Source organism: Pieris napi, chromosome 16 (genome assembly GCF_905475465.1).
Source record: "Pieris napi chromosome 16, ilPieNapi1.2, whole genome shotgun sequence".
Classification (NCBI taxonomy): Eukaryota; Metazoa; Arthropoda; class Insecta; order Lepidoptera; family Pieridae; genus Pieris; species Pieris napi.
In genome coordinates, this window is record NC_062249.1 from 3,263,349 (window position 1) to 3,280,475 (window position 17,127).

Sequence of the window (17,127 nt, forward strand, 5' to 3'; positions counted from 1 at the left end):
TTATTGGACTACAAAATATAATTCAAACCCTAATAATATTTTGTTTTTTAGTTCTGGAGTACATTAAACTGTGAGTTGATATTATTTTCCTCCGATTCTGGTAGAAGAAAACTGAAAAGTGAATTCTACGCGGCAAAATTCAAATTGTGACATATGTATTCTTGAGCAACAGCATAATCGGACGAGTCTATGGACCGTGTTTATTCTTTACAAAACACAAACATGACAACTGACACCATATTTCAGAGATTACATTGTCAAGTGTCACATTGCTCGAATTTCATCAATCGGCATTCGGCAATCGCATTTCGCAGTTTCCTTGCGTTCTTGGTGGGGTATCAGTAACAAATTCGTATAAAATGTATTTGTTATAATTTATCTTAATAGTCAAACGTATAATTGAACAAACAATATTATTGTGAATGTGATAGTGAAAAGCAACGTGATTTAAAACTACGTAAATTATCTATCTTCCGGGGTATAAGGCAATGCAAATTGTGATTTCTATCGTCGAGGAGGTATTTTTAATAAAATAAACTGTAGTAAATATACAAAATGGGTAAATTATTGAGTTTGCTTGCTCGAGACGATTCGAATTGCTGTTCATCGCCACGATACGATATATTTTTGGATTTTGAGAATGCTGCGCCCACTGATACAGAGCGAGATGTGTATGAAGAAGTGCAAAGGGTTTTGTTTAATTCCGATAAGATATTAGAAGAAATACAATGTTATAAGGGTGCTGGAAAGGAGATACGAGAGGCGATAGCTGACCCTTCTACGATTACTCAGGAAAGAGCCTGGCGCGCCGTAAAACCTTTAGTTGACAAACTCCTGCGGTTCTATAACCACTCCTTGGAATTGCAACGGGTGAGTCATTTTATTAACAAAGAATCCTTGCTTTAGGGCGTAATCAAAGCTTTTGTGCCCATGTTTCGGAATCATAACTGTTATACTGTAATGTACATAAATGGTTAATTTTATTTTAATTTACCATGATTGCAGTTTGAAAAACAGAAGCAAGATTCTATACTAAATTGGTGTAAAACTGAATAATTAATATGAATATATTATATATATATATATATATATATATATATATATATAAGGAACTTTTTGTGCTCAAACTTGATAAAATGCTAATCTCTATTCTGTAATATTATGTCTTACTTCTTCATGTCTTAATCCCTGAAGATATTATAATGATAACAGCTATTAATAATAATTCTAAGGGACAAGCCACATATTGTTAATAAGCCTCCATTACTTTCGTTTAGCGGTTGTTATTTTAATTGTGATAATATTTTGTTATGTTGCAGTTACAAAAATAGTAATATATTATTTTTCATATTTCTTATTGTAAACTAAAATACAAACAAAGAAGATAATACTGTGTCAGGTTTCATAATATGTTGTGTGTTGATATGCATTGCATGCATTACGCAACCAGCTTAATAATTTTGTAATGAAAGGAAAACAGATGAAATATATCATTGTTTACCAGAGGCTCTCATATCTCTTATCTGAAGGATGTTTTATCTTTATCAGCAATGATATAGTGCTGATAAAACATAAGATACAGTCATATGTTCATACTCACTTCCTGTTACACTGTTTGATTTTGTTTATTCATAGTTTTTTTATTATCATTAACCACAAACTTATGTTATTTTACATATCAGATATCAATTAATTCAATTACAATTTCTTTCGACTACTATTATTATATATATAACTGTATTGAAATATTTGCATAAGCATAAGTTTTCATTGTTCATAAAACTATAAAAACATAAATAACTTATTCAACTTAATACTACTGTTACAAGGTGTTGTTTTTGTTAACTTAATATAGATAATTATTGTGATATTCAATGTTATTACCAATTTTAACATCATATTATTTTACTAGCTGTGTCCAGCTGGTGCTAAGACAGTCCCAGTTTTCCCTATCCATATTTAGCCTCCTCTATCTTTCAGAAGAGAGAACTTGCTACTTGCTACTCTCCAATACATTTAATAAAATAAACCTTCATAGTTTTAACAATGCAAGCCACAAAAGCTATGTTATAAATTCTGATCATAATATCATGATTTAACAATGTCAGGGTTATAAATAACTTATGAGGTGAAATTACAAGGGTGTTCATTGAACTGTGCAAGTTTAGACTACACTGCACACTTGTTTAAAGGTTATTTGTCCCTTTTAATATATTTATTCCTTAGCAGCTGCAGACACTGGGGAGTTTCTGCTCAAGCTATGTTATATATTTTTTTTAAAATCATCACATACTATATATTACATGAGAAACATGAAAAAATGTTTTCTATATACTTGTTTAGAAATTGCTTGATACTGAATTATTATTCATAGCAGATTATAATATTCTATTTCTAGCTGGTGTAGAATCCATAAATTCTTCATACTCAGCACTGATGTATTCGAATTTTTGTCAATAACTGTAGTAAAAGAATGTTAAACAATTTATTATTTTCTTTATAATTGTTCTGACATTCACGGTCTGAGTAATTAGATATATCAGTAATAATTAATTGTAGGAATGAAAAAGAGTGGTATTTCAATGACTTAATCACCATACAACATGCTAAGTGCACACCTTTGGGCATTTAAACAGCTCGTAAATCATATCTCATGGAACTTGATAGCTAGAAACCGACAATTTAAAAAAAATATAACATTTTATTGACAATCCTTAGCCATAACTGCTGACAAGCATGCTAATCGACGTTATTAAAGCTTTATAAAATGGTATAGTTTTATTTTAAAGAATTTAAATTTTCTTTTCCATTTCCTAAAAAAATTAAGCGTATTAGTTTTTCCCGGAACCGTTCGAAGTGAATCTGTTTTGTTACGTATGAATAATAATTTTAAGACCTAATTAATAATATGACATTACAAACCAGTTCTTCCCTATAGTATCACACTATTTACATCAATACGGTTTATTTTGTAATTGTTATTATAATGTTATATATCGTAATACAATGCGGTATGGAATGATTGACTCGAAGTGCATTTCTAATAGATGCATCATTCTATAAATTGTACAATGGGTCCTATATACCTAAGATTACATGTGTAAAGTATGCAGATATGACTATGGAACGCAATATAAAATTGTATGATAATAACATCAATTGACTACTTGCAATTAAATTGACTGATATGATGATAAACGATGGTAGGTTCACGGTTACAGTTAAAGATTTTTGTCTAGAATTCAATACAACTATAAAATAAATCCACGACTCGTAGCAACAACGTCTGGTACTTTTTAAACCCCGGCCGTAAGTGCATCATATTTACTGATGCAATTTAATTGAAAATATTACCCCTGTAACCATATGTTACAATCATCCAATAAAATGTTGGACCGCGTGAGATTTGTATTAATAACATCCTTCTATGAGCTGTTGACATCAATTGGCTTATAATTTATTTATTAACGTAACGATTTGGTGTATGGTCCACCAGCTATGTCCGTGCGATTTGAATGAAGGAACAGAGTTACTCATCTTGTTTTGAAAGCGCGAGTACGGAACTGAAAAGAATATGATGAATGTAGAATGATCATTACGATTCAATCGTCCACACTTCAGTAGAAAATAGTATATATGTTCAAATATGTGTTAATGCTTCTAGATCGCTCAAGTACGTAAATGAACCCAAAAATAAATCGCCGATTGAAGTAAAGTTTATTTTCAATTTATTATAATTAATACTGATTATTAATTCTCAAAGGGGCCATACAAATAAAAATATTAGAACACTAAAAAAACTATCCTTAATTTTATAACTTATAGTAACACAACTAATACGAATAGTAAGAATTTTAAGCGAAACAATTATTGTATGAATTTATTATTAAATGTTAAATAATAATAACACTCTCAAAATTCGTTTGGGGGCGTCCATAAATTACGTGAGGTTTTTTTTTAAATTCTCTGTACCTCCCTCCCCCCCTGGTGAGATGTCGTGAGATTTTATTCAACCCCCTCCCCCAACCCCCAATCTCACGTGAGATTTTTCAAAATGTGGGTTTCTTACGTAAAATATCTTTTTGAGCTCGGAGAACTCAAAATAACACAGAATTCGTACTATTGAGCTCGAAGAGCCCAAAAACAAAATAAGTGAAATGTTGAGCGTTTAGGTATGGAGTTAGCGGGAAGTTGCAGAGATGGGCTTTAGGGTCAACCGTTTTCCTAAAAAAAAATTTTCAATCAGAAAAAAATTGCGTGATCTTTGCTGAGACCCCCCCTCTCTCTCCAACGTAAGATTAGATGAGATTTGACTCGACCCCCTCCCCCCCTTAAACACCTCATGTAATTTATGGACGCCCCCTTTCTAAAACTAGGTATGGTCTGATTAGGAATACATACATACTTTTAAATATAAAATTCTCGTGTCACCATATTTATTCCCGACCGATTCTTATGAAATTTTTTATGCATATTAAGTAAGTCTGAGAATCGGACGACATCTATTTTCCATCCCACTACATGTTAATGGTGGTCCCACCCCTTAATTTTTGTCACCCCCCCTATTTTTTATTATAGTAGATAGTTATTTTTATTGAACTAAACAAAATTTCCTAGAAATAATATATACGGCAAAACAACGTTTGCCGGGTCAGCTAGTACTTTATAAAATTCCTACGGCTTTGCTAAAAAATATATGTTGTTTTTAATATAGAGTAACATGACTCTGCCAATTTAATATAAAATATCTCAGGTTAAAACTGTGTTGTGCAAGGCATAACCGACAATGTACATAATGGATGCAAATCGCTTTATCTTCACAATTGAGTGAATATTAAGTGCACTTTATGTTTATCTATGTAATAATTTATTAGTGCTGGAGTTCTTTTAGTTCCTGGAACGTATTAAAATATGTGTACGCTTTATGATTGCATTTTTTCTATGTTAATTTATCTGAACTTTGATTCGCTGTTTTATTTTACTGCATATTAAGTTTGTTGTTTTTTATTGTACCTCGGAAGAGTGGTGGCTCACAACACAGGAATGTCCTAATAATCAGCGTCTGTTTTTATTAAGATACTAGCAAACGCGGCGAACTCCGTTTCGCCACCAGATGGCTTCGTTTTATGTAACATTTCGTTTGGTGATCCCGTTTTTCTGTTGAAATTTTTCGTGAATTTTCTTTGCTATAAACCTCACGGAGCCCGAGACCTTTCCAACGAATGCAAAACCGTGGAAATCGGTTCGTGCGTTCTGGAGTTATAGCGTCAGGAAGGAAAGCCCGACTTATTTTTATATAGTAGATATAAAATCGAATAAAAAATGTTAAGTGCGGCTTTCTAAAGAAGTTTTCTTGAATCATTTCAATGCAAGCACGGGAATTGTTGCAACCTGTTGCAACCTTAGAAAACCTAAAAATTAAGTGCGTGTAATTATTCAGATATATCGTTCTTTTTTAAGGCAGATTTTGCTTGAAGTATTTTCGAACCAATTCGACTTAAGGTCCTTCATTAAAGAGCGTCTTAAAAGGCCGGCAACGTACTCGCGAGCCCTCTGTCATTGAGAGTGTCCATGGGCGGCGGTATCACTTAACATCAGGTGTGCCTCCTGCCTGTTTGCCCCGTTCTATAAAAATAAAAAAAAAACAAAATAGAATATTTATACAATTGCATATTTATCTTTTTTAAGATTGGCTTCTGTTGAAATACGAATGTGATAAATATATGTTTTAAAACTTTATATGGACGAAACTACGAGTTCGTATGTCGGTAAGAATTAATATAAGCGGTCGAAAAATGCAGCTGCCACTAGAGAAACTATTTCTTGAATGACAGGTGGTATTCTTAATATTGGTTGTAAAGCAGGTGGTATAACCATAAAATACTTGTTTTAAGTATTTGTGAAGAATTTGTATTTCTTTTAGTATATTTATGTTGGACTCATGAGAATTGAGACGTTTGATGTCTATCTATGGTATTTAATTAATTCGAATGTTTGGAGTATGGAAAAAAATAACGTAATGAAAAGATAGGTAGAGGATTTGTGGACTTGGATTTTCTATGTGGGCAATTAACACTTAGCACGATGAAGAAAAATTACACCACCACAAAACACTACCGACGTGCATAATATACAGGCGGATACACAATGCTTTTAACAGTGTGATTAGTAACTGTAGTTACAGAACATTCACGCTCTCCTGTGGTATTTTCTCTCTCGCTATTAATCTGAAGGGCCTTGACAGCTCATCTCGGGCTGTTTTGGCGAGCGTAGCTTAGCCGGAATGTGCTTTTCCCGCGAGAAGCACAAGGGCGGGCGTCTTGTGCGAGAGTCGGACCTCGGCTTGAGCATGCAGGGGGTGGTCAATCGCCTAAAGGGCAGGACGGTAGCTCAGACTTCCCCGTTTAAATTGTTGTTAGTTATACACGGATTTGGGCTGGCTTTTGAAAGGCTCCAGAGGCGCTGGGTTAAAAAACTGCTTCAAAATTAATTTATTCTCCTAATTTAATATTTTCTCGTCGAAAATGTTTTAAGCTTGTCTAATAACAAAGACCGGTCTAGGTACGGTCTCATTAAAAAGCCTGTTAACGTTGGTTTAAAAATCCCAGTACAATACCAGTATATACGCTGCTACAACAATATGGTATTCAGTAAAACAATCACCCTGGTTTAACATTATGGTAAAACTTAGGTATTTTTGCTTTTGAAAGACGTTTTGTCATGTGTTCTATATTTAAACTTACAATGGTGACAATAGGTAAATATTATTTTAATAGTCTGTTTGTTCAACAAATTAGCTTATTACGAGTGACAATGTTAATGGTGGCTTAGCTTGCTTTAGCTTATTACGAAAGGTGCTTCCGTATTTAACATATCTTTTGTATTTAGATCATTGCTATATATATATATATATATATATATATATATATATATATATATATATATATATATATATATATATATATCTTATGTAATAAACAACGTCATCGGCTGTTACGACTATCGGTTTTTACGACCAAATATGAGTAGTCCCTTCGATGTCGTTATAACAGATTTTGACTGTATATGTATAATAATAGTCATTGATTTTGTTAGTATTGTGGCTTCGAAACAGTTGCAGTTTCTTAAGCGGGCCATAGACGGACCGCATGTTGCAGTCAAGACCGACTGCAATATGCGGTTTGCTCAGGAACTGCTCGAGCGGTCCGTGTATTGCGAATATGAATTTAGTATGGAAACTGCAGATCACCGTGCGGCGACCGCATATTGCAGTCGGTCTTGACTGCAACATGCGGTACGTCTATGGCCCGCATTAGATTCAAACAAATTATAATAATACTACAAACAGGTAAAGGTTTTTAGTTTGTAATAATATCTGGATCTACTGAAGCTATTTTGAAAATTATTTTCATAATAGAAAGGCCACGTTATTTGTAAGTTTCACAGGCTATATAGTAATCCGAAAAATTTAAAAGACAAAACGCACAAACGAAAATGTTTCTAACGCTACCGGTTATATTTATTATCTTTTATATTATATAAAATTAAGTCCTCTGGGTATATCTGTCTGTTTCGAAGTAAACTTACTAACTACTGCACGCAATTAATTGTTGTTTTCAAAGCTCACGGGTTACTAGTTATATACGTACAAAACTAGGAAATCTATTAAGGGATATTAGTTTTAATAACTGATATCAACATCCCGACATTTTTAATATTTTTCTATACAAGGCCTTAATTAATTAATGGACATATAGATATTGCTAGTGTAGCGGAAGATGCAACAAATTAATGGTGCGTGCAGGACGTTGCACTCGCGCGCTCTCTTGATCTTAACAATTGCAACACCTACGCTAATGACTTACTGGCTATTGTGCCTTCATTTTACTACCTTTTTAGGTCTGGGTCTCAGATTTCTGTATCTGTTTCATGATCATCATTTATCTAGTAGGTGATTAACCTCCGGTACCTGACTCACGCCGTCGATGTTTTTTTTAGGTCTAAGACAAGGTGATTTCCTCACTATGGTTTCCTTCACTGTTCGAACGAATGTTAAATGCGCACATAGAAGGAAAGTTGGTACACAGCCGGGGATCGATCCTACGATCTCTACGATCTCCTACGATCTCGTATGAGTGACGCTAAAGCCAAAACTGCTCATTAAAAACTTTTTTTTAATTCCTACAATTTTTTAGTGAATCGTATCGAATGTAAAACTTTACAAAGTCAAAAATCATTTATTCATTAGGTAACACAATGTACACTTATGAACGTCAAAAAAGAAATATACATTAAATGTTTCTAATTTTACATTTACTGCCAGTTCTCAAAGCAAGGGCGTAGAATGGAAGAGAAGAACTGGCAATAAACTCTCCGCCACTCATACACTTTTAATCAGCTAACATAAATTGTATAATAACAAAATTCACCTATTCTAATACATAATTTAAACATTTTTATAAATACTATACATAGAAAAGATATTTCTAATTAACACACGACGTAATTATGACCTCATAACCGCATGCCCGACTTAACATCTGGCTTTATTACTCAAATCTCCCAATTGGGTGCGAAGTGTTAATTCAATCTTAGCACTACTTTGAATACAATGGGCTGATATGCGCAACTCGTGCGCATGAGGCTGGAGCTATTTAATAGCTTGAATTTTTTTTATAAACACTGTAGCTGATAGGTTTAGTGGTTAGTTATTGAAGAGGTGTAAATCTCGAATGAGGTTATAAATATACTGACGGATTTTTGGTTGTTTATTATAAATTGCATAATTTCCCCGACCCTTGTGGTACGGGACCTTATTTTATTTACATATTCAATTCCTAAACTACTTCGACTTAGGGTCCTTCAAAAAAAGGGCGTACCAATTCTTAAAAGGCCGGCAACGCACTCGCGAGCCCTCTGGCATTTAGGGTTTCTACGGTATCAGGTGAGCCACCTGCCCGTTAGCCCCTTGTTCTATAAATTTTTTTTTAGAAAAACTCGCGAAGCACTGGCTTAGCCCCTACTTCAATAATATTCCTAATATTTTTCTGTTCCTATTCCTAATACATATTAATAGTCGAGATTTACATTTGAATTTTATGACTATTACTAGTCCATTGAAATGTTACATTTGCTGAACATTTGTTAGAGGACGCAATTTTATTTATGGGATATGTAAGGGGGGGTCAGTACAAGCTTAAACCCAAGTTTGTGGGGTTGGCACCCTTGTCCCCCGGCCGCCATTTTGGAAAAAGAGGTGAAAACACTTTTTTGGCTATATCTACTTAACTATCCATCTTACAAAAAATTTGTAAGGACATATTTTGTAGCAAATCGATTTGCTTGTGACTTTTTATCATAAATTCAAAAGTTAAAAGTGAAAAAAAAATCCTTTTTTGCTTAATAACTTTTTTTCTTTTGATTTTATCAACAAAATATGTCAGAACAATTTTGTAGAGGATCTCTTTCTGAAGATTTTCCTCTATTTTTTTAACAAATGTTCAGTTTGACCCTCAAATTGATGCAAATTGTATTGCATGGGAATTATGTTTCAAAAACTTGTTTGACTCCCGTATGGTACAAATGGGAGTCATAGTTCTCGTACTAAGTCTTGCAAAGTTTTAATTATAGAAATAGACATAGTAATTCATTTTCAGGAATATGGTACGAAAATATTACGGTGATACAATCTATTCGCATATTCTGCCACATAATGGCGTGCAAATTTTCGTACATATTTAAAAGGTAGAATTTTATATAGTAGTTTAATATTACATCAATCATATCATCATAGTCAATTCTTATATTACTTTATCGCACATATATAAATAATATTAAAAGTATTTCCGTGTTTTATAAACTAAAAAATGTATCGTTAGTTTTTATAATATAACACTAAAAAACTAGATGATGTAGAGATAACTTTTTTTTTTGTTATGTTTTCTAAATAAAAAGAGCATTATCATTCATTTTCTTTCCCATATAAGCCATTCCCATTTATACGAAGCAAATTAATACTAGCGGAGATTTCTTTTACCGGCTGTTTCGCTGTTAATTAACCATAAATTACGATTAGTTCAATTAAGTGGAAGTTTAATGTTTTAATTTGATTGACAATGCTTTGATTCGATTTATCTGTCAGTTTCCTGTTTACAATCATATGAACTTTCCAAATTAATTTGTCTGTGTTTTTAAAATATATTTTTGGTTAAAATGTATTGTGATACGTTGTTTTGCTTATTATTACAGATTCTATTATTACAATGAAAAGATTTCAACATTTGATTATTGGTCAATTGTATATATTGGTGTGTGTACTCCAAATTGCTGAGTTTACATTATTGTTTTCTTTTTCTTTTAGTTGTGTTAGTCAGACTTTTATTTTTTTTTTAAATTTGAAACAATATAAGATGGGTGTGTGGATGTCTATGGGCTGCGATGACTGCCCTTTTTGGGCGTCCCGTAGGCTCGTTTGCCCAACTATTTTATTTTAAAAAAATAAGAACTCTTCTACAATTTTAACTTGTAGAAGAGTTAAAATTGTAAAAGAGTTATTTAAAGGGAGTCCCAAGACTATGGAAGTCAAGGGAAAGTACCTTAAATATCCTCTCAAAATACTATGTTACTTAAGAAGAATTGTTTTTTTGTCCATTCTTTCGATTAGCATCATAAATATGTTTCGATTCCCAGATGGGACAAGTAATATTTAGAAAATCATTGAATGCAGTAATACTTACTTTTCAAAATAAAATAAAGTCTTCTTTCAGCAAAATATCCTACCTACGATATACGGTACTTTCCCTTGATGTCCCATAGTCTTGAGACTCCCTGTAAATTACATATATTGTATTTGTGATGAGACTCTCATGTTTACATGTACATAGGTCGGTTTTTTTTTCTGTTCCCTACCTGAAATGTTATATATTTCGTTCTAATGAGCCGTAAATTTGTTAGCAGTTTATTGCTCCAGAAGGTTTTTGTTAAAGAGCAATGTTGGCCTAGTGGCCTGAGCTTGCGATTCTCATGGCTGACGGGTACGCCCACAGGGGTATAAACCCAGAGTACACCATTGAAAGAGTCCAATGCGGGTTTGTGCGCATTGAACATTGCCTTAGATGGGTCCAACAGTCGACGTCAGTTGGTGACTTGCCTATTAGACAAAAAATTATCACGTAACACATACAGAAATTCAAGCGTTTTATCGCCATTGTTTTTTTTAAATTCTTATTATTGTTGATCCAAAGTACAAATTTATATGTTGCATATAAATAATAATAAATACAAATTGCAATATTAAAAAAAAAATTGTACCTTATATTTTACATCTACCACGATAAAATTCATGTAAATCAACCACTGTCAGTAAATACGGACGTTTTGTGCATTTTCGCAGTACAATAAAATGCAGCTAAAAAGCATTCGTCCATTAAGATAAACTATAGTCCTCCAGGCTCGTTCATGCTTATGGATGAACAATGTAGGTATTTGATTTTAAAGGCAATTGTATGAAAGACAACTAGAATCGGAAAGAGAATCACCGTGGGATCAGAGGTCGTTTTTTTGTTATATTGACAACCCTGTTAGGACAGTATAAAATCTTTACTAATATTCACATGTTTGTGATAATATCTGGATCTAATGACCTGATTTTAAAAATTCCTTTGCTAATAAAGAAACAAAAAAAATCTGTGGCGCTACAACCTTTTTAGGTCTGGGCCTTAGATTTCTGTATCTGTTTCATGATCATTTGTTAATCGGCAAGTAGGCCTCCTGTGCCTGACGCACGGCGTCGACTTTTTGGGTCTAAGGCAAGCCGGTTTCCTCACGATGTTTTCTGTATTTTCTAGCGAATGTTAAATGCGCACATAGAAAGAAAGTCCATTGGCGCACAGCCGGGGATCGAACCTTGGCCAAACTGCTCTATAAGGCTACGTTTTTTGTGACTGTCATAGGCTGTATATAAACCCGAAATACTATAAGACTTTTTCGTGGTTGCCGTATTTGCAAAGTAAGTCTACGAATGCTGCTTCAGCCATGAGAGTTGAGTTCTAGAGAACAGTACAAAATCATCATACACGTACAGCATGTGTTTTTTTTTCTTGTATAAAAACAAGTCCTCGAACTCAAAACTTCTCAGTTTATTGCGTTTTTCGCCAATATCTAAAATGATTCATGAGGTTGTGTATATATAATATTTAAAGATTTCCCTTGCTTTTGTGTATAAATGAGAATTATACTGTCTAGACTAGAGTTTCCCAACCTTTTTTGTGCTATGCCCCATCTTAGCCTTTCTAAAATCCTTATGCGAATTTGAATTCCCCCCCTTAACAATCAAATTGCCCCCCCCCCTGTGGGGCGTTGGCCCCACGTTGGGAAACCTGGTCTAGACTGCATTGCATATCGTCACGCCGATTCTTGCTTCGCATCGCTGTTTTTTCTGTTTAGTGTATTAAAATTACATTTAAATGTATTCTAGTGCCCAAGGGAAGGTATACTATCATAGTCTGGTAGAGGTCGATTTCTACAGATAAACCAAAATTAGAACTAGAACTGAGCGCCTATTGGAGGGTCAATAATTTTCAATCACCGCAGGCTCGCTTTTTCATTTGCGCGGCAATTTATTTCGTTAATATTCCTACAATACGAATAATAACCCAAACTGTAATAGAATAGCTTATATCAGGATGTTAGTTGTGACGACAAATGATTGTTATTTTGGAGACACCATGAGGCAATGTCGCATTGCGTGGCCCTGCACCATTTACTGCAGACAACTATTTTAGCACCTATTGGCTGGTTCGGGGATTGGTATTTTCAGTATATGATTGTAAAAACAAGAAATCTCTTAAAATATCTATACTTTGAATGCTAGAGTCAAGAAATCTCTATTATGTAATTGTTCAATTGTTAATAATTAGTTTATTGACGCGTTAATGATAGCAAAATAAGTATTAATATATTATTCACATTTAATACTGTTTGATTATACAGTCAAAACCGTTTACGACGTCATCGTTTAGAACAGCATACCGGTTATATTGACCAAAATCAAAGGTCCCGGCTGAATTCTATTGTATTAGGTTCTTAATAACAACGTCATCGGTTGTTACGACTATCGGTTTTTACGACCAAATATGAGTAGTCCCTTTGATGTCGTTATAACAGATTTTGACTGTATATCTAGAGTCACGCCACGGCAACACAATATTGTATAATATACATTACTCCGCGGCTTCCAACGCTATATTTTAATAGCTATAACCTAACATTCCTCGATGACCGTTCAAACGCAAAAAAAATTAGATTTATATTAGATTATTATGTTAACTCAGTGTAGATAGCGTGATGAAGAAAACGATGTTGCAATTCACACAGACAATTTACCAAATTTACGATTTCCCACGTTGTTATGATTATAGCAAACGGCACTTTGACAAGATTTTAAAAATTATTTCAGATTATTTATTAGTTACTACCAATGAACATATACCAATTTATTATTTCTGTTGAGGCTTTAAAACATGGCGTCGCACCAATCCCAATGACGTACCATGCGTGAACCGAAAACAAACTACTTGTTTTTACATGAAAACTGTAATTTTCATAACACAAACACATATATTTCAACCAAAAACATTATTACGATTGTATATTATATGATAATTTTCTGGTTATTATACTCCAGCACGCTTTTTAAAGCCATGTTTTATACGGATTACTCCCAATATATAATAAATACTTTCAAATAGTCAATTTTTGTAAGGAAATTGTACATTGGCAGTAATATAGCTGAAGCACTCGCTCGATAATTTTACCAAAAAACCGTGTTGCAAAACTTGGCGTTGTGTCCATATTTGGTGCAGCATTGTAATATTCATTTCATACACGTATTACATCACCATAAGTGAATCTCGGCATCCTGTTGAGTGGATTTTCGTTTGTTTTATATGTGATATATCATATAAATGGATCTAAATGGATGACATTTTTAGCGCAACATAATAATTTATAATTAAATAATTATTGCACATTTAAAAATTTATTAACTTAATACATTTGTGGTAACTGTGCAGTAACCAAACAAAAATTTTATCTTATAGTATTGTCTTTTATTGACATAACTTTCACACATTTGATAATAAAACAATTTTTTACCGGATTTAAGTTATGTATTTACAATTATTTTTCATAATTTTAAATTTAACCGACGTTTCGCGTGCTTTACAGCGTGCGTGGTCAATAAAATAAATATAAAAAAATAATAATATAATATAATAATATAATAAATAATAATAATATAATATGTTATCTTCATACAATGAAATAAAATATATCAGTTTAATGCTCATGAAGTCCTCAAGAGTTAATTGTCAGCTTTATTTTTGACATAACAGATACAATTGAAAGCTTTGTTTGATGGCGAAATAAATTTTCTTTCTATCTAGGCATATTAGCAACTTATGATACTAGATAAAGCATCTGAAATTTACGTGATAGCCAAAACTCACAAAAAATGGGTGTCTATGGGCTGCGTGGACTGCCCTTTTTGGTCGTCCCGCAAGCTCGTTTGCCCCCCTATTCTATAAAAAAAAAAAAAACTCACGGTAGTCAAAACGGCATATTTGACCAAAGCCCTCCCTTATCTATCCTGTTTTCTTCTATTATCTATATCGTATAATCCTTCCTATATATTCTATTAAGACATACCTCTACATAATTATGGCTACGAGTCGAATGTAACCGCAATCCACAAGATACATGACTCAACTGTATATGTGATTCATAACACCATATGTATGTCACAACATCCTAAGGAATCTGGGAAATTATTAAAGGAAACAGCTACGGAGTTAGGGCTGTGTTTACCGACTGCGTAATAGGTTATTATTTAAAAAAGTATGAAGAAGCGGAATTCTTGAAATCATAATTTTGTTTTAAAATTTATTCATTAAAAGTTGCTTAAAAACTTTTGAACCGAAAATGGACGTAATAATTTTGACGACTTTGTATTATTTTGTAATTAACACATCCCCAATCGTTCGTCGTGGTCCAGGATCGATAGTCGTTATTGCAGCTCAGGTTAAAGTTCTATCGGACGTCAAGGCAGTGTACAAATTACCATCCGTATCACCTCGACGTCGGTCGTTCCACAACTGACCGTTTTTTAAGGCAGTTTTTGCCACGCACCACTATGTTAAACCAGCTGTCCATGGAAGTATTTCCGAACCTATTCGACTTAGGGTCTATCAAGAAAAGAGCGTACCAATTCTTGAAAGGTCGGCGACGCACTTGCGAGCCTTCTGGCAATGTAAGTGACCATGGTCGGCGGAATCCCTTAACATCAAATGAGGCTCCCGCCCGTTTTCCTCGTATTACATTAAATGTTTTATAAACTACTTCAAAGAAGATTGAAGCATATTTATAACACTTATTTGTCTACTACTCTACTACACTTATTATTACACTTTACAGAAATTATATAACATATTAAGGCTAGCGTATATATATATCAGCGACGCATTTTAATCGTGTTGAACAATCCAAAATATAAAAGTTTTGTTCGTGACTTCTACCGAGATAGTAAAGCTTTGTAAAAACACAAAGTGATGTCTTTATAGCTCTGATGGTGAATATAATTATGGCGCTTTTATTCCTTTTAAATTTAATCCTTTTGTTCTAAATTTGAATTATAATGAGACCGGGACAAAGGAGTGTCAGTTGCATAGTCATTCTTTGCTGATAACTTTTTTTTCTATACGGCCTTTTTTCTTACTCTTTTTCTTTACAAAAGTTTATTGATTTTTATTTAACTGGACAACCATTAGGTCGCTATCGAAGAGCACACCAGTTGCCAAAATTACCGTCTTTTTTATTTCTTCCTTTCAGTGTCTCACTCGCCTACGGTACAAGAAAACCATGATATTATTCGCAAATTTCTTAAAGCTTGTGTCGGGCACAGTAGGCTGATCTTACTTGCCTATTCGAAAAAACAAATGATCACGAAACATATACAGAAATCTGAGGCCCAGACCTATTCGGTTGTAGCGCCGTTGTAAAAAATTATCAATCAGTAGTTCCATCGCATTATGAAAAGTGGGTAAATAAAAACCCGTTTGTTCCGTTACACTCAATATTAAAATAATTTTTCTGATTTTCTTCCTTTTTCTGTATACCGTATCTATAACATATATGTGATAAAAAAGATCTTGATGTTCAATCACTGAATCGAATTGAAATAGCATGAAGGGAGAATTAGACCAAGACTAAACGGTACGTGCCGACCGCTAGTTCAGCTTCCTGGATCGTGATATCGGTTCAATTGTATTGACATAGTTAATTACAATTCTCGATATACTGAAATGAATGCAACCCGCTACTTTGCCGTAAGGATCGTTCGATTTTTGAAATGTATATTGTTTTTACAAGGTACAAATTTATAACACTGATTTGAATATGTGAAACGCGAATTGTTGGAATTCTGAACGTACATCAAAATTTACTCCTAGTTGGTGGTGGAGGTCTTCATACGATACCTTCTAGTTCAAAAAAGACCTTACTCCCTTAAAGGTAAATGTACCCACTAATATAGGTGCCCCTGTTTAATAATAAAAAACTTTGTTTTCATTGTCATTGTTTTGTTTGGCATTTAGGACAATCAAGTACTAGTGACATCGTTCGTCATTTGTTTCTAATTAGTACAGTAATTTCAGATGTTATGTCACTATGTCGTATCATCAGTGATCGTCACCCCGTTTTTAAACAAGTCAGAACAAAAAGAAATATTAAGAGTGTATTTAAAATTGGTATGATATGATGGTGCTCTGCCGTAGGGTTATATAAATTTGTGATATAGCCTCAAATTCAACTTATTTCGCCTAATCTAAGTACCTCACTGAATTGGCGGAAAGCCAACATCTTAACCCAGATAACTTTAGATGTGAAAATTAATATTCTACTTAAAAATAATACGTTAAAGCTACGGAGAAAATCTTTTTAACGCATGTACCTACTTAGAATAGAAATCTTTTTTTATATGCAACAGGGGCGAACGAGGCTCATCTGATGTTAAGTGATGTCAACACTCAATTCCAGAAGGCTCGCGAGTGCGTTGCCGGCCTTTTAAGAATT

At 33.5% G+C, this 17,127-nt stretch overlaps 1 protein-coding gene across 1 annotated transcript in view; it reads left to right on the plus strand.

Moving 5' to 3' along the window:
* The first annotated feature begins 306 nt into the window (after nt 1-306).
* LOC125057113 (CYFIP-related Rac1 interactor A) overlaps nt 307-17,127 on the plus strand; it is a 32,257-nt gene continuing 15,436 nt past the window's right edge. The window contains exon 1 of the mRNA XM_047660590.1: nt 307-870. Within this exon, the coding sequence (XP_047516546.1) occupies nt 556-870 (315 nt within the window). The 5' untranslated portion in view covers nt 307-555. The remainder of the gene's footprint in view (nt 871-17,127) is intronic.